Source organism: Polyodon spathula, chromosome 24 (genome assembly GCF_017654505.1).
Source record: "Polyodon spathula isolate WHYD16114869_AA chromosome 24, ASM1765450v1, whole genome shotgun sequence".
Lineage (NCBI taxonomy): Eukaryota > Metazoa > Chordata > Actinopteri > Acipenseriformes > Polyodontidae > Polyodon > Polyodon spathula.
The window spans coordinates 10552415-10577848 of NC_054557.1; the positions used below are offsets into that span (position 1 = coordinate 10552415).

Consider the following 25434-nt stretch of genomic DNA (forward strand, 5'->3'; position numbering starts at 1 on the left):
ATCAGCCTCCTTTGGTCTTTAAGACCAGGAATGTTCTCTACCCTGCTGTTTACTCCCTTTATCTGATCAAAACAGGTCCCGAAGCCCCCCCAGAAACACATCCATCTCCTGGGTGACAGGAAGATTTAGGACCTAGTTCCTGGCTGCTGAATTAGGAAAAAAAAAAAAAAAAAAACAACAACCTGCCAGATTTTAGCTATCTAACATTCTCCTAGCAGACATTCAGGACCAGAGTTACATTTCTGCAGAGGAAATTACTTGCAAGATAAAACTGTTAACGGTGCAGAGAAACCCTGCACCAGCAGACCTTGGTTTGGAAAGACCCTATTCTTCCTCCCACACCGAGCCATCTTTCCCTTTGACCCTAGACTGAGACCATTCTACTGTTACTGACACTAGAGGCAAAGGTCGTAGTGTAACAAACGTAATGGCTTAACAAGATTACCAGAGCAAATTCTTCCCACATATGGATGACACTCCAAATGGACGGGTCACATTTAAGAAAAGGCACTATTTAGGGTTCTTAAGTTCGGATACTTGCAAAATTAGTCCAGGCAGCCATTCAATGAATGTGTCTTTTGTGACTCTTCCTGTACCGCAGTTAACTTCAAAATGGGGAAGTTATTATGCAGGCTACATCAAAACTTTCACTTTCATGCATTAGTCAGAATGCACAGCTTTAGCTATTAAGTACTGCAAAAGTAATTAGAGAGCCAGTGATGGCAGTTGTTGGCTTCATTTCATGCCAAGACAATTAACCATGTACTAGGGGAGCTGAGGTCACCTTTAGCACTGGATGCTTTTGGGGTTCTGTGGGAAGTCCAGACAGACTGTTCACCCCAGCCTATCTTTGTGGCGGCCGCTACACGAAGCAGGTAGATGGTGTCAGGGTCCAGGCCCTCAATCAGGTGCTTGGACTTGGCTCCTAGAATTTCGAGGGTGGTGATGGTGCTCTCCGAGCTGCTGCGGTAGGAGAGGCGGTACGTCACAATGCGGCCTCGGCTAAACTTGGCAGGAATGGGAAGCCAGGAGACCAGGATGTCAGTGGGGCTGCGGCTAGTCAGGCTGATTTCAGGAGCCCGTAGTGGAACTGCAAAGAGGAAACACCAGAATGAACACAAACAACAATAAGAAATGAACAGAAAATGTGTCTGGTCCATATGAATAAAGTGCAGGAACACATCAGAATTTGATAGGATTGCTTTAATCATATATAACCTATTTGAATCCCTTTTCTCTGCATTGTTCTATTGCAAACAAGCATCTACAAAAAAAGTGAGGGGGTACGAAATCAACTGCACTCGAGCACTTACTTTTCCTGGAACTCCAAGCAATCACAAAAGCACTGCATTTGCAACCAACTTTAACATCATTGCTACCACACTAAAGCAAGCAAGCAATCACTGGAATACAAGACTTGCAAAGGTCCACTTCTCCAATTATATATTTTCTTTCAGACACTTAAGATTACATTTTTCCTCTAAAATGTAAAATCGGCTGGTGTTTACTGACAGTTAAAGCTTCTTTAAAAAATAAACTTCTCTAAAGATTAGTCAAGTACTGAAGCATTATTAAAAGCATATCATTGTATTTTCCCATGAAGTATGATTTACATCAAAGTTTAACACGGATTATGAGTTCAATATGATACAGAATTTTGCTATGACTATAGTTTGTGATTTTGAAATACAATATTGAATGCTTTCAAAACAGTAGAAGCTACACAGAAATGGACTTTAACAGCATATAAGACACATTGTCGTTCACGTAATCTATTTATTCCCTCTGCTTTACTCTTTCTCCACAATGGCACATGTGTGTTAATAGTATGTGAAGTGGGTCAAGTCTTAGAAGGTACACTCAAGAGAATTTTTACTCACCATCCTCAAAAGTGTGCTGGGAGACATGGTCTGACATGCGGCTGGCTCCCATGGGCATGTAGGCTACAATATAAAATGTGTAATTGCTGGCTGGTTCCAAGTCATCAATAATGTAGCGTGTTGTCTCATTTCCAATAACCACTTGATATTCTTCATTATTCAAACCTACAACAATGGGAATAAAAGGCATTAATACATACATTAATTACATTCAGGATCTAGAGAAACTACAGCAAAATTAACACAACCAAACCATACCCTGAGTAAATGTACATTATGTACTCAGTTAAAATACTAGGACCTAGGAAATGAGTTAACCATTCATTTCCAATCACCCAGTCCCTTGTTACACAGTCACAGAGGGGTCCTTTTTGCTGCAACAAAATCCATTAACTGGTCATCGATACTGCTTTCATACCAACATGGTGAGGCAAGACCGCTTTGGAGGCTCTGATACATTTTCAAAATGACCAAGAGAAAGACCAAATGGCAATTTTTATACTATAGCAATAGTTTTGCCAATAGCGGCAATGGGTTAGTCCTGTTTGCCCGTTACTGAAATGCTGCAAATGATTTTCAACTTCCCTGTGGCAACAACTATACCGTTCTCTCTATAATGGTTTGCCTACTAGATACTTTATAAGCAATGTATTAATTTCCATAGGAACTGACTCCAATGAAACCTCAACAGCAATTACTGCAAGCTGAATAAATAATCCAAAGAAAGTCTACATTCACTTGCTGACTTTTCGTTGCTAGGAAACCGGCATGCCAATTCAAGCACACAGGAGGAGGCATCTTTATCCCTAAGAGCAGACTAAATCGTACCCAAAGTGCTCTGCTTGACTTAAACACACGCAGGTGATATGAAGACTTCCTTCAAACAAGCAAGCGTTTAAATGATCAGCAGGGAGTTTAAAGAGTCACTCAGATACACTGGGCCCTCTTTGGAGCAAAATACAGTCCCACAACTTTCTGTGAGAGAAAAAAAAAAAAAAAAAAAAAAAAAAAAAAAACTTAACCTTAAAACACCTTCGCCATGCTTTTGAGTTCTTAAACTAACCCTACAAAGAGTTTCATATACTGCAATACATTTGTAAAATTATTTAACATGTTTTCACAAAAAAAACCACTTTTGGGGAGTCATAGCCCAAACAAGTGACCATAGCAACAGTGTGTTTCTAAACCCTAAAGCACTGTTCTAACATCACAGCATGTAGATTGCACGGTCCTGCCAAGCTATCCGTGTGCCTCTTGTTAATTTGTCACCATGACTGTTACTTGATAAGGAGAGAGGCAATGGGAGGATTATGGATACCTGGTAAGCATCTATTTTTATTTTATTCAAATCCCCTGAGTGCCAGAGGTACTGACTCAGCTATCTTGACTCCTTAGGAAGGGGTTATACAGTATACTATAGTCCTGAGAGAGTCCCCCATATCTTTATTGCATGTTGAGCATTACATAAAAATGTGAATAGTGAAGAGCAGGAGGTGGACAACTGGCAGGGGATTCCACCACAAAATTAGTAGACAGAGAAAGTCCACCAAATTGGATTTAAAATGAAGGTTTTCATTTGTTGTTCTTCCCTGTAACACAGTACTCCCTTGTTAACACACTGGGTAAATCACAGTTAGGCCATGCTAACAGTAACACACATATACTGTACTGTTTTTACTCTACAAGGGTCCTTTGCAATTTCACTGCCCTGGATATTCCATGCTATATTTATAGAACGGAGGACTGTTTTTATATTATATATCATTCTGACTCTTCCTTTAGAAAAGACCAAATGCCCTTTCCTATTTTTTCAATTTTCTTTTAACCGACGTTTGAAAATTGTAATAAAAAAAAAGGGGATTCATATTTTAAATTAACTGGACACACATTCTGAAGGAAACCCTCCAGTCTTTGCATCCCCTCCCCCTCCTGTAGATTTGACCAGTTTTTACAATGAAAGGCTTACAGACCTCACACCACCTCTTCATTAAACCCCCACTTCCCAAAAGCACCAACTCAACTACTAAACAATAATGGTTTTAAAAAAAAAAAAAAAAATCCTCGATTAATTAGAAGATAAAGTAATTTTAAAAGTTTAGAAGGCCCATTGTCTCGTCTGCTGAAAAACAATCTTTTAACTCTGAATTACTATTCTAAAAGGGCCCTTGTATAAGCATTCACAGAAAGTGTTAAGATTTGCATACATTTAAGCAAAAACCGTTTGCATCCATTTATATCTCTTTTCCTCTAGTAAATGCCAATTAAAATATAAAATCAGGTGGCATATTAAGCAGGGCTGGTCTGTGGGTCTCTTCACAATACATTTGTGAAATTGTGTCTCTGAATGCTTCATGGACAAAAAAAAATAAATGATGTTCACTTAAACCGAAACTGGTCCTCCCCTTAACAGCCAAATTTGTAAAACACAACTAAAGCCAAATTCCACAATTACAATTTTCCCACATTTCTGAATGCCCCGATAGCGTTTTAATTAGCAGAGATTAGGAAGGTCGCACAACAGATTCACCAACTGCTTGTTCATAATGAATTGCATGGCCCGATTTCTGACCTAGTAAACAAGATCCTCGAGGGCAAATAGAAAAGGCCTTGTTCAGCAGCTGAATACATGGTTAGGCCTCATACTGTGTCCAAATGAAAGAAACCATAACGAGGGACAAAGACCGCCTTCCACCCAGACCAGTGCTGTTCCAATACCTTCACAAAATCTCTCGTGTTGAATTAGCACACTCCAACACACACTTTAATTAGACCTCACTTTAATTAGACCTCTATTCATTGTATGTTCTCTTTTTGTGACCTCAGTTGCAGAGTGCAATGCTGGAATGATTCTTGTCAATATTAAGGGCCCCATTCTGTAGAGCCGGACAAAATGTGGCACTAAATTGTGATCAAGTGCACTAAATCTTTGACAGATGCCAGTAATTCTAAGAGAAACTGAGGTTTTATTCTGACAAAATTCGAAAGCATACATTTACTAGCAGGTGTTTCTTTCCGTCGCTGCTCCTCAAACACTTTGATAGCACAATGAATAGGGAACATTTTCAACTGAACACTGAAGACTGTGATTATGGTGTTCCAGAGTTCTATAGTAGGTCGAGCAAGTTTGTGTTTTTGCTATTCCTTTATACATTTTAGCAATTATTTACCGAGGACAACAAAGGCTTCTGATTGGCCCCATATACATTATAGTATATTAAAACATTTTATTCCAAAGCCAGAATTGACTTAATCTTCCTAATAGTTACCTTTCAGTGAAAACCTGCAAGCTGGGCAAAATACATCTCCTTTATCTCTCAAGGAACAATGCACTTTTAGCAAGGAGGCAGGGGCAGGAGGGGACTTGTGTACCTGTCACTGTTTAGCTGGTACAACCATTCTTTACCTTGACCACTGCCCAGCAACCCACTATTAACAGCAGATGGTCAGTTTCTCACATTCCATTTTTGGGATTTGTAAACTGAAGAGGACCCAGGATTTCAAACCGTGTCTATAAAACAAGGGTGTGGTTCAGGGAGGCTACAAAAAGATTCTCAAGGTACCATTTAAAAAGCTTTTTTTTTTTTTTCTCCCTATAAAAGAAAATGTTTTGCATTGTTATACTTTGTGTTCCATGTTAAGGCTTTTCCTAAAGCAAAACTACCATGAGACAGTAGTAGCTAACTAGTCCCCATACAAAAAAATAATAATAATGCAAATCACTATCAGCTTCCACGATTGCTGTAATGCAGCTTACAGAAGCTTCATATTCCTCACACCATACCTTCTGCTTTCATGTAATGCACTGAATATGCAATGACTTTGTCCGAGTTGTACAGAGGTCTGTCCCAGGCCAGCAGGATGGCAGAGCTGGACACTGTTTCAGGACGGACGTTTCTTGGTGTGCTTGGCCGATCCTCAGACATGACCACAATCAGCCTGGCCATTGACAGATTGGAACCCTGGTCATTCTCTGCCATGCACTGATAAATAGCATCATCTTCTGGAATGATTTGGTTTATAACCAATTTACTGGAAGAGACAGGGGGGGGGGGGGGGGGGGGGGGGGGGGGGGGGGGGTTCATTCATCATTTGAAGTATGGTAAAGATCATCAATACCTATTAATACACTTGCATTTCTGTGTACACAAGTCAGTACAGTAGGTAAAGGCCAACACATTAGTTACATCAAATTATTAAAATATTGTGTATTTCCATATTTAAAATAGTCTGTATACATGTATAATATATGCAGAGCTTTCTCGTTTGGAGGCTGAAGCTGTGGAAATCAAAAGGTTCTTACCTGTTGTACATTTTGATCCTTCCATTGGAGTGGATCTTCAGCCCATTTTTAAGCCAGGTGATCCTGGGGTTCGGGATACCTTCCGCCTGGCAAACAAACCGAGCAGTTCCTGCGCGAGGCCTGGTCAAACTCTCTGGCCACTCGACAAATGAAGGCGGTGCTAGTTTAAAAATAAATAATAAAGAAAGAAAAAGAAAAGAAAAAGGAAAAACACTTAAATGGCTTTGCTTGACTTGAACAGCAATATAGGCAACAGGCAGGTGAATTGGACAATAGAGGATTTCCTTTTGGTCAAGGTGAACAACCAGGTCCATTGGTCTTGTGTAACTATAACCAGAAGTCTGACTGAAATTTAACCCAAATTAGGATTCCTTACCTGCAAAACAAAGTTTAAAAGCAACCAGCTTCTTCAATCCGAAGGACTGCACTATTGGCAGGCAACTCTGCAACACTTGTGTTAATCCCCACCGGGTAAACCGATTACAAGGAGTTCCTTAGCTGGAATTGGAATCGCTGCCACACAACTGTTAACAAGCTTACCTAGAACAGTGAGCGCTGCAGTGGCCACGGTGAAGTTGCGTGTGCCTGGAGTGGTGGCTCGACACACATACACGCCAGCATGCTGCAGCTTCACATCAGAGATGATCAGGTTTCCATTGCCCAACACACGTGTGTTGAACACATCAATCGACTTGTGGTCTATTGGCAAAAAGAACGCATGAGAAGAAGTAGTCAGAACCAAAGTTGGTTTAAGCCATTACATTCTCATATTACTTGTGTTATAGTTGGCATCATTTACTGAGCATTAAAGTCCTTACACTATGGCCTGTTTACACTACCAAGTAATGATATTCATGGGAATACAGTGGATACCAATAAATTGCAGTCAACAGTGTCACTTTCTTCCCAGTCTATATAAATGTTTAAATCTATAATAGGACACCACAAACAGTTTCAGTTATCAGACCACCAATTTTTACATTGCAAATAACCTAATCTGAACCCACGATGCTTCCAGTAATCCCAGCTACCATGTAGCCTGTTTTAAGAGAGTTGATACCTAGACGGCTCCATGAAATGATAGGCTTTGGATTGCCAGTGGCCACACACTCCAAGATGGCCCTCTGATGCAGGGTTGCTGTAATGTTTTGAGGTCCCGCGATGATTCTTGGCTTCTGCAGTGGCCTTGGCTCTAGAACTACAAAACAAATCAAACCATTAAGAAAATTAAAAGTAGAGGTAATTAACTAGTTATTTAAAAATAAAAAATCAATATATATATACAGTGCTCCCCCTTTATAACGCTGTAGTCAGGAGCCATAGTTTAGAGACCGTGCTATTTGTGTTCCCCCTTATAACAAGAATACTAGTGTTAGTGTAATGGCATTATGGGGCAAATGGGAGCCATGACCGTACCGCCTTATAACCTGTTCTGCAGTATAAAGGGAAATATTATAAAGGGGAAGCACTGTACACAAACACATATTTCAGTATTACTATTATTAGTTTGTTAGCAGATGTCTTTGTCCAAGTTTCCGATATCATTAGCTCAAGCACCTAAAGACATGAAAGGGATCTTTAATGCATTCATACACTGGTATTGCTCTATGGGGGGGGGGGGGGGGGGGAAAAAATGCCCAAAGGAGGACACAAACTATTGAGATATATATTGAAAAACTAAAATAAATCAGCTAATGTGTATGTTTTTTCAGTTTTCGTCCTTGTAAATACCTGAAGTAACTGTCAGTGTTGCCTCTGTGCTCCTTCGACGGTTCACAATGTTAGTTGCCAAGCAGCGATAATTCCCAGCATCTCCTTGATCAACTCCATAGATCTGCAGGACTCCATTGGGCAGCACAGTTATCCTACTGGACAGCAATACCACAAACTAATTAACTCAACAACAACAAATAGCAACCAGAAGACCCATTCAAAAAACAATCCTCAAACGATGCAAACCCAACATTGGTGTCCCTGGTCCCGATGTCAAGGGAGTTGACTAGTACAGTCAGAGGCTGCAAGTCATCCGATTTTAGTCTTTAAGGAGACGGGGTTCATACCTGTTTGTAGCCAGAGGCAGTATGGTTCGATTCAACTCCCATGTGATGATTGGCGGAGGGTTGGCATGGATCTTGCAGGTAAATCTGGCCACTGAACCCTGCTCCACCACTGAAGAAACTGGCTGGACTTCAAAGTGTAAGATACCTAAAGACAAAAGGTTCATGGTGAGGAAATGGGCAACACTGGAAAAGGAAGGTGAATAAAGACCCAGATGAGAACATTTCAGCAGGGACTGCTTAGGATAGAGTGAACCAGAATCCAAACAAACACATACACTGGCTACTGAAGCACAGCCTCTCTAGTAACTATTGAGACATAGCTATTTAGGACATATCACCAATAACACTTCACCTAGTTAAATGAGGCATCTTAAGAGAGTGAAATCTAGAGCTGGAACAGAAACAAAAATCAATGTATTGTTCTGTGGACTGCTGAATTTATATATTCATACTGCACAAGAAATTACTTATTACATTTAACAAATGAAGATACATAACATTGTAATAAAAACCATGGCTGAGCGACCATGTTCACCTAAGGATCAATACAAGCTTTACAATTAAAATGAAACCTTAAACCTGATCAATGATCAGATACATGAATGTTATCTACCAGGCCATGGGTAGACCGAAATCAATCATGCTGTTCAATGAACGCACCTGGAACAATTAAGTGTGTTCAGAAACGTCACTCCACGCTCCTACTGTCTTAACACCTCCAGTTACAGAATCCAATGGTTCGTTTTACATTCATTTCCAATAGTAAACCAATAGCAGCCTCTCGTTATTCAGGCAAGAGATTACATGTTGTAATAAGGTACCAGCGAAATCATATATACCGGCTTCTATGAAAATGTGTTATTACAGCAGACACAAACACTAGATCAACAGAGATATGCTTCCCTGATGCAGATAATTATTTTGTGATCGTGTCGATGGCTGAGTGATAAATCATTTTTAAAAATTACATATGTTTACAGCTGCTCAAAAACAAAATTTGGCATTCACTAACTATACCTCATATAGGCATTCTAACAATGTATGGAAAAAGAGTGTGGGGGTGGTGACGACAAATGGACTAAATGTGTAATCACAGCATTAAGGACAAAATAAAACAAGGTCAGGATATCGTTATGTAGGAAACATTAATTTCTTTTTAAACTAACTGCACAGAGGTACAGTTCACTGAATAGCACCAGCGAAGCTTTATGGTGTTGTCGAGTAAAGTCTAATTGGCTACGGGGTTTGAGTCAATTGAATTCTGTGAAATTTACTGGCTTCTAAACTCCAGGAACAACAATGCCGTACAACATGAGGAGTTTGGAAACTCATTAAAAAGGTACAATAAAAACTATGACTATTGCTAGACTGAGCATAGCTGTGTTTGTATGTGTATACTACTGGTAGTTCTTCCACCATGTGTCAGGTGTTCAAAAAAGAGGGATGTTGGGTCCAATACATTTTTAATCAATTTGCACTGTCAAGCACCTTGTCTGGTCAGGTCTGACCAGTCTCCAGGATAACTGAATTAAATCAGTGCCATTGGCTTTGTAGTCCATTGGCTATTGTTGTGCCTTTTGTAGATATTTTCAAAAGGTAAAAGAATGATGTACAACCAACATGAACAGTATACCATATTTACAAGAATAGCTTTCCTTATATCCAGTTTAAAATTATGCAAGTTATTTACAGGATAACCAGAACGAGACAGGTTAAAAGCCAACTACCTAGTATATGGAAACAGCTTAAGCACACTTCAATCTTTAAGAGGGGATCTGCTGAACAAGGAATTTGAACTACTGATACAAATCTCCTGGTAACCACGATTATTACTAATCCCTGGATTACCAGTAGACAAGGAAATGTACAGTTCCTATGACAAATTACAAGCTCCACGGATCCTTTCGTGAATCAACCCATCTGCCTTTTTGTTTTACTACAGAGCTTTATGTCAATTTCTCTTGCAACAACACAATGACCCATCGAGGAGATGAAGTGGCCCAGTATAATGGGATTTGGAAGCAGTTTAGCTTGCCCATTTTGGTAGTTGTCCTGGAGGTGCTTCCTTGACCACTGCCTGAGCTAAAATAGAATCTCTTTATATTGTTTAGAGAGAAGATGCCAAAGCAATGCCGAGACTCAGTGCAGGAGTAGGCTGCTGCTTTTGGTTCTCCCACAATTTAACAAGCTGGTAGTCTGTATATATTAAAAATGGATACAACTTTTTTTTTTTTTTTTTTTTTTTTTAAAAAGCTGCTTTTCCTATTTGACCCATTTTCTCCAGATAAACGAACTGTACGGGCATGCCTCAATCAGCTTAACTTCCTACAGTCTTGGACATCTTACAGGCATGCATGGCAGCTCATAAGAAATAAAACAAAAAGGGCAGTTTTGATCGATTGATACTCCCAGCTGTCATAACAAACATGTTACTGTACAGCTTTTGTTACCCCTTTACAGGATCTCCTCTGAAGGTTCTTAAATACCAAACTGCAATTCTATTCTTATGAAAGCAGGTCTACGAATGTGGGAGATGACAGTTTATATCAATTACAGGGAGAACTGACCACTCAATTATTCTGTATTCACTCAAACCAAATATGTCTTGTCAAGCTTGTGCTGGAACAGTAGATACATTGCAGTCGAAGCCAAAGAGGGCATGCTTTAAATAAACAGCAGGTTTGAAAAAACAAATCAAAGTGTGGCCAAAAAAAAAAAAAAAAAAACAGTGAGAAGCTGTCCTTTTGGTCATAATTTGGAGAGCTGCCAGAAATCTCCCTGCTGCAGCTCCTTCCCTTGCAAGCAACACTCCAATAAGCTACACAATAGATTTCACTTCCAGGACACAGCCCTTCAATCAGCACTCTAATCCACTTTGTAGTTTACAAATCAAAACAGTTAAAAACACAGTCATTACTTGCCGAAGCTGTCAGAAGGTATTACTCCACAATACACTTCCATTCAGGATTTCAGGCTCCAAGCTTGACACGAGAGGAAAGAAACCAGCGGGCAGCTGAAGCAGAAGAGGGATTTGCTTTCTCTCCGCTGGATCTATGGCTAACCAATACAGATAACACAAGTGGGCTGAAAATGAAATCTGACAGGGAGAGAAACATAACAGTTTGCACATTGACTTCCCACTGGTAACCCGCCGAGTTTCCATGAAATATTTCTTCCTTTTCCACTCTGCCTGCCGTCTATATAGATTTGTACAGCTTTTCACTAACCTTTCTGGTTTTATTCTGAAAGCATTTATTAAAATACCAAGTTTTTTTTCCCCCCTGTGGGGGTGTCCCATATCAAAAGAAACCCTATAGTTCAATGACAAATTGGCCCATCCTATTGTAATTAAAGGAGTCATCTATTAACCAGCTCCTTCCAGGGAATAATTAGAGAAGTATTAGCTCCTAACTAAACTAACAGCAGCATATTATATTGCATTGTAATTTAAATCTAAACCGTGCATTTCTGTCTATAAACCTGAGCCAATGCAAACCAACACCCTCTAAATGTCAACAGCCCAACCTCCCATCCCCCACTCCTTTTAAAAAAAAAGAAAAAAGTATACTATACACAAACAAACCCATATTGAGCCTTTTCTTGGGGCATTCATCAGCTAAAAATGCTCCATCAGAACTCTTATATACTTTCCCAAAACAAGGTCAGAGGTTCACTAGCATCTTACTTACTACAAGTAAACCACAACGAGCTCACTGGATTGCAAATAAAGGATTCTCACGCTCTCACTGAAGCATCTCTATCGGAAACTAAATGACTTGTTGTCCTAATTAGTTCATCCATACCATTAAACGCTCAAAACACCAACATAGGAGAAAAAGGTGAAACAAAAAAAAGATTAAAAGGTTCATGATGTCTTATCGACAACAACCTTCCCAAGCAACAGGTTATCTGGTCTGATTGTTCAACAGCTTCCACACTTCATAGCAGTAAATCTCCTGTCTTAATTTATATAAATAAACTACCCTCTATATAAGATATCCAGTTGCTCATCTACTTCGGATTTTCTTATCTCTAATACTGTATGTGATTCGCTGAAAAAAAGCTGCTGACTCATCTCTCTGTATTCAAATCTATTGGATACGTTTGCCTACATAACTATGATTAAGAGCGTTATAAAGCCCACACTGCCTTGCTTTCCCATGCAGAGAACAAATTCCCTGGGTGATTGTATGGGCTTTCAGTGAGTGATTACCAGAGCATTGGCAGCGGACAGCTTCTTAAGGCATTTAAAGCCCTGGGTTTAAGTTTGTAGCAAAGACCTCCTGCCCCCCTGAAATATCAGCTAACATGTTAGCACATCCACTAAAAATGCAAGGTGATGTAGTTTTGTAGTCTGCAATAAGGGGTCAGGGGTTGATTGCACTGCAAGTGGAAATTGTATTGTATGGTAGTTAAAAGGCTTAGTATTAGAAGATGACCAGTCTGGGAATGTCCAACGTTTAAGTATATTTTGAAAAGTGTTGTAGAATAAACCCTTGTTAATAAATACACTACTTTAAATCTAGTCCAGAAAAAAAAAAGAAATGAACGGCAAAACAAGAAAAATAAAGTGGTCAAGACAAACAGGACAAAAGTCCTGTTGTCAAAAGACCATTTCTCAACCATAAAAGTAAAACTAGATTCAGAAACACCACATTCAGTAAGAGTTCTGACAATAGCCAGCTTTTCATCTATTCAGAAGTGTGCACCTAGATTCTGAATTCAATTAGTTCTGGACCATTAGGCCATTTGCAACACACAAACAGGGCTGCCACTCCAATAGATCTTTCATGTTGAGTGGCGCAAGATTTGCAACCTCTTGGGAGAATCCTTGGTTAAGAACTGATTTATCAAAAGTGCCAACACTTGAGGTATAAAGCTGTCCAGAGCAAAAAAAAAAAAAAAGGACAGTCAATCCTGGACATCCTTCAGCAAGGCAAAAGGATTAACCAACAACATCAAAGTGCATTCCTTGAGGTTTCACAACAGGGCATTCTCACCAGGCAGGTATCAAATCAGTGCTTCAGACCTCGAGGGCCGGACAGGGCTGGGAATACAACAAGGACAGTTTACAGATACTAGCATGGATTATGCAAAAAACAGCAACAGCTAAAACTACCTTGGGTTTAATCTATAAATCGGAACTGGCAGAATGAACAGTGATTAGTACCCTAGTTAAGCTATGACATTTTACATAGTCTATGCGTTTGAAACAGAGTTTCTAATTGACTTTAACTCAATGCAGCCTGAAATTACTGTAATGTTTAATGATTTCTCCTTGACACAGAACAAGTAAAAAATCCTCCAGAAATACATTCACACACACATTAGTTATACTTCACAGTGATATCGCACTGTAGTTCCTTTCAAATACTTTATACATAATCTAACCTTCTACAGAAACATCTCCCCAAGGCCTTCCTTAGAGCAGTGGCTTACCTATAAAATAATTACTATATCTTTAGAGTTGTTCTCATTACCCCCAACAAATAAAAACCTAAAGGAAAATTCCCCTCACTGCAATGCATTGAAAGAGGATTTGACCATCTGCCCCTTCTCCTGCCCTAACCCCTTCACCTCTGCTCTCAACAAATCCCTGCTAGCACAACACTTTGCAATGCATGGCCAAGCTGCTTCACAGACCACAACGTGCAAGGCTGTCTGCCTGCAAACTGCCAATCAATCACATCACAGGGGCCCTCCCAACACCAGGGGGATTCCTGGGATGCACTGCTTTGTAACATGTTTTTTTCTACGAAGGGTGAAAAAACAAACAAAAAACACATACCAATACATTAATACCAACAACAAAGATATTTTACATCAAACAGACTATTGAATAACATGTATACTGGTATCTCCTCTTTGATGTAACTTAAAGATTTTCTTGACATGGAGGGTCACGAGTGGCCTCAAGTTACTGATAAAACAAATGCTGTGTTTTTTCCACCAGATTCTTATAGGCATCAGAGTGAATACAACCCATTGGCTTTAACTCCAAAGTCACAATGCAAACTAGTAAAAGCAGAACACACAGTTTCTCTTTTTAGGAAATATATTTAAGGACTTTTAGGCGATATTGCTTCAGTACTGTATAAAAGGGATGTTCAGGCAGCAGGTCTTCCTGCAATTAAACAGAAAAAAAAGACCTGTAAAGAGCTCATTAAAAGTGCGCAACTTTTACAAGCCTCCACCCAAAATAAGGAGGAAGGTCTACTCTCTCTTAAACTTAAGTGCTAATTTTCTCAATTGTGCTGTAACCCGAGAAGGCAGCCTTACTAAACCACACAGCAGAGTAAACAATGGGTCAGTGGCCAGGTCAGACTCAAACAAAGGTCCCCTCAGAGACGTCAGGGGGCAATCTCATTCTTCTTCTCACCACACTGGCATGCCATCTTGTTGGTTTCTTGGAAGCTCTCTGGCCTGAGGGGCTCCCTAAGGTGGAGTCCACATGGATAGCAGCTCCAATACAAAGTCTCTCTATAGAAGTATGAAGACAGTCACATATTTTAAAGCTTTGCCACTATACTTCTCTCGTCACTGGTATAGTCATTTTAAACTACATATTGGAAACAAACTGTTTGAAGGCAGCCGCATACCTTAAAGTGCACGGAAGTGTATCCGAATACAAAACATGGGGACACAACAAGAGACAAATGTCAGCGTAGTCCAACGGAACCTTTGACAATCAATAACTATGGCCATGACAATAACATTCCCCTATTTTATTCTGCATTAGGTATATCTTAGGTAGTGTAATCAGTTTACTTCCAATCAGAGTGACTTATTTATGTTTTATTGGAATATAAACTGTGTATTAAAGCTAGATATTTTCCAGCCTTGTTAATTCTCAGAAGATACATCAACAAGACAATGCGTGCAGAACAAATGCACACGCCAAGCATTTTCATGTCCCCCTTTTCCCCCAGTGGAGTTCAAAGCAGGACAGGAGAGGGGAGACCCCAAGTAAGCCATACTGGACAGCTTCCAAGCTGCTCGAGTCATGTGGCTGCTATTCATTCAGATTAAAGATAGGTGGGTGCACATGAATTGCTCTGGTGCAACTGGCGATTGACAAAGCACAGATTCCTAACCCTACAGATGCCCTCATGGCTTGCTATCCCTGCGTAAATACATTCTTCGAAGGAGATTAACTGATATACAAACAATGCCAGGTTGAAGGATTTTACATTGTGTAGCTTTCAGAAAACGTACACGATACAGTAAGCCAATCCCATGTTCAGGTTTTAGCCAAACCTTGAAAACCAATTATTGTGTTTTTCCCCAAATAAATAAATAAATAAATAAATATCCATCCTTGATTCGCATATTAGATACAGTATCTGCCACAGTGGGGGACCTTGCTCAGAGAAGTGGAATGACTGAAACAGAAAGTCTTTTTAAAATTGTGGTCGAGTCACAGAATGCCTTCAGTGCAGTCTATCAACACACTACACAGATCATAGGCAGGGAATGTCTGTCATATTTCATCACAGGCAGCTCGTCATGTTCATTCAAACACAGCCAGAGCTTCGGCTGCAGGGCATTTATCCCATGCAGTGGAAAGAGCCGTGTGAAGCCACAGATCTCCATCCCTCAGCCCCTCGCTATGACAGCTGCACTGAACCCAGTAAATCACAGCTGACAAATCGCACAGCTTTTGGCAAAGGTCTACATTAAAACAATATATTACACATTGAGCTATAAGGATTAGTTCAATTATTTCTAGCATTTGGGTTCAAAAGGGTGCTGTCCTCTGCAAACGCCCATAAAACCACTTCATGCTGTGATCAAGCGGAAACAGATCAGAAAACAAGCTGCAAATGCACAACAGACACGCTCCATCAGGTGCGCACACACACAGGGATGGGCAACAATCTCCTATTTCATTGTGTGCATCCTGTATTTATTTAGAAAGTCAATCAAGCAAGAACCACAGCATCATCCCGCTGGCTGTCTGAACTACTGTAAGCAACTGACCATGGAAGAATCTCATTCGTTCTGCGTTTCATGTATTTAAATAACAAACACCAATTTCTCATTCTGTGAAGTAGTCTAATACAGATCAATCCTGCCTGAGAAAATTCCTTCTTCAGCATTTGAGAATGCCTACAGCTATTGCCAAAAGTTTTCCCCTCACCTAGAATTTTAGGTTAGAGACAATTAAAAAAAAAAAAAAAAAAAAAAAAAAAAAAAAAACACATAACCCTATATGAACATAATTTAGATCTTTTATTTAACATTACGTAAATCAAAGAAACTACAAAATGGTATCGCAGTATACCGGAAGACATAATAGTAGTACATTATTTCATGTTAGACTTTGAAATGTTACATTTTTTCGCTGTTGTCAGTTTTTTGTTAAGTATATGGAAAAGAAGTGGGCTCTTGAGTGGCACATCCAGTAAAGGCGCTCTGCGTGGAGTGCAGGATGCACCCTATAGCCAGGAGATCTCTGGTTCGACCCCAGGTTATGTCATCGCCAAATCGTGGCTGGGAGTTCCCAGGTGTTGGTGCACATTTGGCTGAGTGCCAGCCAGGTGGGGAGGGTAATCTTTGGTTCACCGCACACCAGCGTCTCCTGTAGCCGATAGGGCACCGGCGGGTCTGCTGTTGAAGCCACTCAGATCTGCGTTGTCCTCCGGGTCTGGTGATTTCACTGCAGTGTGAAGAGACAGCTTGGCGGGACATGTTTTGTGTCTGTCGCTATTTCCCTGAGTTGGCACAGGAGTTGCTGTGGTGAACCGGGATAAAAACAACAATTCGGCATTCCAAATTGGGAGAAAACCGGGGTACAATGACAATTTATATACAAAAAAAAAAAAAGTATATGGAAAAATAAGAAAGCGGTATGTAATTCAACATGTTAACATAACATTAATTCATCAGGTTTCATTTGACTTTATGAAGCCAAATTAATTGTATAGGGTGATACAAAAGATTTCTGTAGATAGATGGCCTGCACCAATACTTCAAAAAACACTCTTTCAAGATAAATCAATAAATAAAAATGATAATTCAATGGCCAACCAACAGCATCACTATACTGATGAGTAGTTGATGAACAGCAGGGTAGTTCAAATTGGTTAGTGAAACAGCCCTCTCAAGCTTATATAGTGTCCCTTTACTTTTTATAATTAAATGCCTAGCCCTGAAAAAACACTCTTCTAGACAAGCACGTGAAGGGAAGAATGTGAAGCTGAAAAGCTAAAATGAATCAATCATAGAGCTGATGGTTCGTTGCTAGGAAGGTTCAGAATAAAGCTGGCCCCAGTTCACTGACCATTGCCAAAGCACAACAAAGCCGGTTTTCCCCATGAATAGCGTGGCCTCCGAGACCAGGGGTCACTGGGAAGACCCCACTCGGGTTTTCTTTTTTGTATGTTTTAAAGTTCTCAAGTTATTGCATTGCCAAGGTATCGCCATTTCACACTGCCAGCAGTAGTTCTACAAAAGACAGGCAGGTGATGAATGGTCAGGGAGACTTAAGATGTACCAGAAAGAACATCAAAAAATTGTATTAAAGGCTATGCTGTCCCATCTATTAATTCTATTTAGGATTTTAAAGTATTTAAAAAAAAATAAAAATCAGATTTTCTACAGGTCAGCTATTTATTTATTTATATATTCTAATGAAAGAACACGTATGTATGAACTTGGGACATATCTGGTGTCACGGCAATCTAATAATTAGTAGCAAACAAGGCGATTAAGATTTGTTTCAGAAATCTGTCTTGGTCTGTCTCATTTAAAATACTCAAGATATGACTTCTGAATGGTCAAAACGAGCCCATGACCTCCGACACTTGGAGACTACAAAAGCCTTTTATCTCAAACCAGGATTCAGTTCTTATCTGTAGTGGCTGAAGTGATTTCCTGAGGCTTTACTTCTGCCTCACAAGCCCTTAAAAACATTTAAAATGCACCCCCCCCCCCCCCCCCCAACTGTGTGTCTGTTTATAAAAGATACACATATAATAATATTATTTGGTGATTCTGTAAATCAAACAAAGTACATACTAAAAAAAAAAAAAAAGTATTATTTTTGTCTCTTCCTTTTAAAAAAATGTACAGTTAGAAACTCATTGTCTTACTTTCAAATGTGTGTGCAATCATACTGTCAAATACTAAATCTTATTAATTTAGTGTTTAACTTGAACAAGGTCAGTATGGGCCAGTGACTCAATTTAACTATACAGTATGTGTTAAACAATGGTTTACAAAAAGGTCTTCAGACTCTTATTAACCTTGCAACATGCACTTTGACAAGACACGCTTTAAGGTCATGAAGTAGAAAACATGTTTGCAAATATAAATCAAAAATAACTGTAAAACAGAGCATGCACAGGGCAATTAATTGGCGTACAGAACTAAAGCCATGTCTACTTTCGCTCTACAGACACACATTCTGTGTGATCTGTGTACAACTGCCATGATTAGTTTATCTTGCAGGAAAAGGGAATTCCTCCTGAATATCCATTAATATGAAGATAAACAATTGATTTTTCTTTGAACTCTATGAAGTTTCTGCTCAATTCTGGCTGTCACAGAATTTTAATAAAGAAAAAAGAAAGAAGATAAATGTCGATCAATGGCTTTATAAACTCAGTGCTCCCTTTAGAAAGGTCACGGAGAAGAGAGGTCTGGCCTAAGGCACATCGTTCCACATATTAGAGCCTGTAATGAAAAACAAGTTCCCTTGTAGGCAGCAATGCAAATTGAGCTTATTTCAGAATACAGCGGCTTAACCAAAAGGTGTTCTAATGAAACTCCATTGATTTTGCGTGTGCACTTGGATGAAGATGTTTTCTGATAAGCACCTCAAGATAATTGTCCCCACTGCTTCCTTCCTAGCCTTTTCAGAAAGCCTAAACCAACAAAATGGAAAGTGATTGAACAGCCTGCTGGAGTGGACCTCCGAGCTGGGACAGACTAACTTTGTTGTGTAAAGAGCACTTGGCTTGTGGATTCATTTCAGACGTCTTTTCCAAGAATTCCATGGTTATCAATCAGGATGGGGTGCTAAATTTCAAAAAGAAAAGACAGCCCTAACCCTAAACCAACAGCCACAAGCCTACGACTTAAAACAGGTTGTGGAATTGTAGAACTCTACACATTTGTAATATACATGAATTTGCAATTACATCTAGGTTAACTTCAGCAAATCCATGATGCAACAGATGTCTACATAATCAAAATAATCACAATCAAGTTGCCAACAACAAAGGTATTCATATTTAAACTTAAATGAGCCAATGCATGCAGCAACAAAAGGGAGCAATTTATTAATGGGCTTCGGTTTTAAAAGTCAACTGAAGTTCAATACATGTCAAAGATGACTGAAGCAACTTTAATAAATTACATCTCTCCAATGTCCAGTCATTTCTGGAAACATTCTGCAAAACCAACATGTATCCGGCTTCCAACTGCAGAAACAGTCAATCCTAACCTGACGTTTTACATGTAATCCTAGTTAGCTTCAGAAGCCACATGTCACTGTTCACGAAGGCACAAATTAGAGCCTCTACAGATCGGATTGCCCTCAGGCTCTCTCTCTATCTATACCCCAGTCAGCATCAATACCTCAAAAACGACAGCCCAGTTCTTTCAAGACTGCCTGCTTGTTTATGTTACAGAGAAAGGAGGTTTTTAACTGTAGGGCATTTATGTTTTCATTCGAAAAAGAAACAAAGAAAATCTTGCTCTGATGGTACAAGACTAAACAGCAGGCTTGAACCTACTGAAATAGAACATTAGCAAGATCACATGTACGCACTGTAAATGTGTCGATTGTGCCGCGAAAAGGTCAGAAAATAAAAACACAATGTTTCTTTGTATCATGGCACAGATTTTAACATAGCGACTGAGCTTTCTTCAGGGGCCAAGGATTTCACGGAGAAAGTCCACAAGATTCTCACATTTAACAGAACATCTTTTAGTTACCCTATTAAAACAGAAACAACTTTAAATGTATAGTCTGCACATCACAAAATGTCCCTTAGCTTCTGTATAGTTATCTGAAATGCTATACATGGAAATCAACCCACAGAGCAGTCTAAACAAAAAAACTTGTGTACCTATGCGAAGACATTGTTTTTTTAGTAACAGGATACCTTAGCATAGTTTTTAAAAGAAGGTTTTAAAAAAGCATAAGGTTCTCTACATTATACTTTTCATTAAAAAAAAAAAAAAAAAGTTTCTAAGGGACTTCTTTTGTCAGAGTAATTGTCCTTCAAGAAAGAAAAGGCCCAGCTGTTAAACTGTGCAGACCTGACCCCAGATCACTGGACAAACAACTGCCCAGGAAAAAAAAAAAAATCCCTTTCAGGGGACAGTCAGGGAGCAGGCAGACAAAAGAGGCCATACTGAATGCTTTTCATTAATTCCTCCGTGTAGAAGAGCAGAAAACAATCATATGAACAGTTCTGCCTTTTGCTTCACTCCTTGGCCCTTCAATAAACCGCAGCAATACTGGTACATATTTTTCTTTACAGGTGAGGTGGTACCCAATCAATTTTTTCTAACCAGTTACACAGGAAATTGAGTGAAACTAAAGTGATGGTAAACTTGGCAGCAGCACACCCCACCCCCAGCTTGGTGTTCCTCCACACTATATATCAAAGGTACCTGCAAATTTTAAGAGCTTCCAGATAAACCGTCCATCAGAGCTAAGTGTCCCTTTAAAAACAAGCCTGTAAACTCCACTGGTTGATTTTATCACCTTTTTACAACATAAAACAGCACACCCCTACAATTAAATTACATGGTATACAGCAACCTGGAAACATCATCTTAAAATCACACTCTGAAACAACGGTGCATTGAAAGGTGCCATCTATTTTCGCACATGCAACCAGCTGCTAAATAACATTCGGTTATTTAAATAGCAATCTGCAAAATTATCCAAGGCTCATTAACTTGACTTTTACTACCAGCACTTTTAAATGGCTGTGCCTATCAGGTATTATGCTATTTTAACAGTGCTAGCACTGATAAATATGGTCAAAATGGTAATGTGAACAGTAAGTTTAGAAGCTCTTATCATAGTCATCTGAAGGAGCCCAGTAAGAAATGCAGTTCGAGGTTTATATTTTGAAAGCAAGGTATTTTAGGTCACCCAGAGCAAGGGTTGTTGTTTGAAGGCTGACCAATACAGTGCACTATGGGCCCCATTCCCAATAATCTTATTTCCACCTTTTAAGGAGAGGAAATAAACAAGTCACTTCCTGTCCACAGTTTACAAGGAAGATTAACAATTAACAGACTTAATCCTTTTCACTTTCTGCTTCCTTTGACCTTAACAGATATCATGAGCAATTCATTTTTCCTCCCACTGATAAATGCACAGCTTTTGTGAATTCAGCAAAATTTCAGTCTATAGGTAGACTCTGAAGGAAATGAGATTCATGTTGATTTGTATATTGTGTGTTCCAGACTTGGCGAATATTGTAACAAGTATTTTGTTTGTTTGCTTTTTAAATTCCAACTTCAGGGAATGTTTTGTTGTTGAATGCTGTTTATATTTTGCAGTTAGCTTGCCCTGCTGTCGTGAATCAGATCAGGTTCTGCAAGATATTTACGTCAGGCTTCAACTAAACAGTTTTGTTCCTCACAGCTAACTCTTGAACAAAGTCTCACTAGGATGCAGTACCTAAACTCTTAAGTTTCTCTGAAAGGGAATGTGGAAACTATAGTAAATTCTTGAATGCATGAGTGAACAACAGAGTCAACCCTTGGGGCTTGCAGGGAGGAAGAGCGTCCCAGAAGACCTGCTCCGATGTCCCCTTGTGATAATGCTCCTTGGCCTGCTCACATATACGCAGCAATGCATTCCAAAAGAACAATTCGTGGCAATCACTTTGTGAGGCACCGACATGAAAGCTTTGGCCAATGAATGGGGGTCATCTGCTCTTTATCACTGGGGTAACCCACATCCCGGACAGTTTCTAACCTTTTAGACCTGCAACTCCCTTATTTGCACATGAATAACCACATTTTCTGCCACAGTGTAACTTCTAGGTTCCAATCCCTAACTTTAGAGGCAAAAGCATTATGCGCCCCCCTCCCCCCTTGTTCTCAGACCCTAGACTATTAGATGGAATGGATTAGGCTTCCAAATGCAATGTTGGATATTACACTTCTGAAAAAATGTTCATCTCACTGGCCAAAGCTTAGCCAGGGAAAACTGAAAAGAAAATGATAGCACCCTGCTGAAAACTCATGATAGGCTACCATTTCCTTCTTAAAGCACAGAAAGCCAATTTAGAAAGCCACATCAGTGTGTTAGGTCTTCATCTTTTTCTCTGATCAGTTAACATTTAGTTTCACAGACACCTGCAGAACAATTCACAACATTGAAAACTATACTAGGGTTTTGCATATCAAATATTTTCACTACAGCCATGTACAGCCTGACAAATGAACTGGGGTTACAAGCTGCAATTCAATGATGGAAAGTACAACACTGGTGCTGTCTTGTAGCTGTACTGGCCCATTCATGTCAGCCCCTGAACACTAGTGACCATTCATGCGAATCATATTCCATTTGTGGTCCACAACTCGGTGCAGAGTTGCATGAAAAGAGATGCGCTGTGTGTATCATATGGATTCGGACAACTTAAAAACAGCTTCCCTGCTTAAGTAACTTACTTGCTATAGTAAGGTGGGCTTTTTGGCTCAAAATGGCTCCATATTTGTTTTGCGCAAGACACTGGTAGAAACCTTCATCAGATTTGTCTCCTCTTCGGTTTTCCACCTCTGCAATGTAGAGCGAGCCATTGGACAGGGCATATACACGCTCGTTTTCTGTAACTTTTACTCCATTTTTGAGCCACGTCATTGACACAGGTACTTCTCCACGGGCTTGACAGTCCAAAATCACAGGGTCCTTCCTCAAAACCATCACGTCGTGTGGCTCTTTGATGAAAAACAGCTCACTAAAACATAAAACACCTACAAAGAAAGAAGGCACAGTACAGTAAGCAGGCAGGCAGCAAGGAAATCAAGTAATGCACAATTGAGTTTCTTGGAATAACACTTGTTGGGATTTGCCGTGGTTCAGCATGAGAGGTCAACAAAGGCTGAGCATGGAATTCAGCCACCCAAGAGTATATTGTAACAGGACACTGCAATCATACCTGCATTTCAAGACTTCCCTTTACACTAACTTAATCCAATTAGTATGCACATAAACTGCCTGAACAGACTGTTTGAACCTACATTTAAAAAACTGCATACTTTAAATAAAATAGGTTTTTGTTTTAGTATCACCTGGTAATGAGCAGCTTTCAGTATGTTACAGTGCAGTGGTATAACGTTTTTCACATGGGTATCAGAAACAGTTTAAGGAAATAGCTGGCACCACAACTGACACACTGGGTTTTAATTTCTAGAATTTCTTAAAAGTTTCATCACCTAGTATTGCGCGTTTGGGAACAAACTGTTTGCTAATTTTACAAGCTTGTCAAAAGGGATCTTGAACAGTGCAAGTAGTAAAAGTCATATTTTACAAGGAGCCATTTGAAAGAAACTACCTAGATAGGTCAGTAGCTTCTCTTTTACAAAATAGATTGATCTCTCTCTGAACAAGTTGGAAAGACACCACGTGGATGGGAGTCCTGCTCTGTGCCCAACACGATGCAAATGAAGCCAATCATAGCCTGCTAATTTTCTTTAACGAGGTATATCACGCTGTTTAAGACATCTGGGGGAAATTGCAATTTACAAACTGCGAATAAACAAAACATATTCGTTTGGCTTTGAAACGTGAAGGAAACATTAACACCCTATTGATTTCACGTTTGTGTATTCTCTTGTAACAATAGCATGCACTGCAGCCTGCTACTGATGATAGCGAGCCAATGCATGTACAAATAACTGCAGGTACAAATAACTGCAGTATTATTCGAAATATATATTAATTATTAAATTAGCGCAATAATTTGCCTCATTTGTATTAACATGAGTAAAAAACAGTGCAACCCAAAAGGGTCTGTGAAACTACTATACAGCCTTCAACGCTTTGTTTATAAAATAAACACATAAACAAATAAATACTGCGACTCTTCAACACATTGGCCCAGAACATGTTTGTTACCTATAACATGGTCATTAATGTAAAAATTGCCAATTGGGGAAAAAGACTTCAATCTATAAACTTATACCACAGCGAAACGCTTTAAACCCCCGAGTGTTATATGTAGATTCTATTAAAACGCAGATATTTCCGGAACTAATAAATTCACAGCGAACTCACAACTTAGTCGTTACCGTTTGCTTCTTTAAAATTCTGTATTTATTGAGTCATACACGCTGCAATAACATACTGTAGCTAAGTAGGTAAACGATAATTTTCAAATGGAGCTCAAAAAGGACCAGCAGAACACGAATACATTTACATTATTTATGTAAATCAATCGCCAAGGCACAACACGTTGAGAACTAAACGCTTAACATCTCGAATGTCTACTACCTCGGAGTAAGTACCATACGACTACAGGGAGGCATAAACCCCTTTCAGTGAACATGCATCTTGCATTTTGTTCATTCAAATCAAACATCATGAAAGTAAAGCAAAGGAACACATGCAGTGGCAAGCACGCCGATCACTTTCAATACGCTACTGTGTGTGTCTGCAAAACAAATGCCTACATAAATCCACGTGTATCACAAATGTTTTGATCTGTCTACTGTTTCTTACAGTTGCTACGGTGCCCTGCACTCAATGCTGGAGGGGAGGCATGTGAAATGGACACAGGATTTATTTTTCCAGCAATAAGGCAAATTATTGCATTAGTCAGACCGGACAATAGATGACCCGAAATAGTGGTCAGCACGGCCATTACACTGCCTTTGGACACTAAGACTTGTCAGTAATAGACTATTTCAAAGTGGCCACTTCAACTAAACTGCAACTTTAAAATGTGATATTTTGCTGGTTGTGTATTCTTCCAACAGCATTTGCAATCAATAATGAAAAGATGCGATTTACTGTTAAAACATGCAGAAAGAAGAGGCCAGCGAAAGGGGTAAAGGGACACATCCGATGGTCAGTTCGGCAGTGCACAGATGTATACTAAAAAAAAAAAAAAAAAAAAATCCAAAATCAAACAATATTAATTCACGTACCTGAAATAGGAATAAATACTGCAAAATACAGCATTCGCCGATATGTAATCCTTTCAAAAGACGCCAT

General features: G+C 39.4%; 1 protein-coding gene across 1 annotated transcript in view; it reads right to left on the bottom strand.

Annotated features, from left to right (window-relative positions):
- Window positions 1-25434, bottom strand: part of LOC121299265 (protogenin-like) — a 41977-nt gene extending 16543 nt beyond the window's left edge. Inside the window, exons 1-10 of the mRNA XM_041226933.1 lie at window positions 25368-25434; window positions 22890-23192; window positions 8241-8385; window positions 7912-8045; window positions 7241-7378; window positions 6721-6879; window positions 6181-6340; window positions 5662-5909; window positions 1881-2045; window positions 785-1090 (exon numbers count right to left, since the gene is read on the bottom strand). Coding sequence (XP_041082867.1) covers window positions 785-1090; window positions 1881-2045; window positions 5662-5909; window positions 6181-6340; window positions 6721-6879; window positions 7241-7378; window positions 7912-8045; window positions 8241-8385; window positions 22890-23192; window positions 25368-25434 — 1825 coding nt within the window. The remainder of the gene's footprint in view (window positions 1-784; window positions 1091-1880; window positions 2046-5661; window positions 5910-6180; window positions 6341-6720; window positions 6880-7240; window positions 7379-7911; window positions 8046-8240; window positions 8386-22889; window positions 23193-25367) is intronic.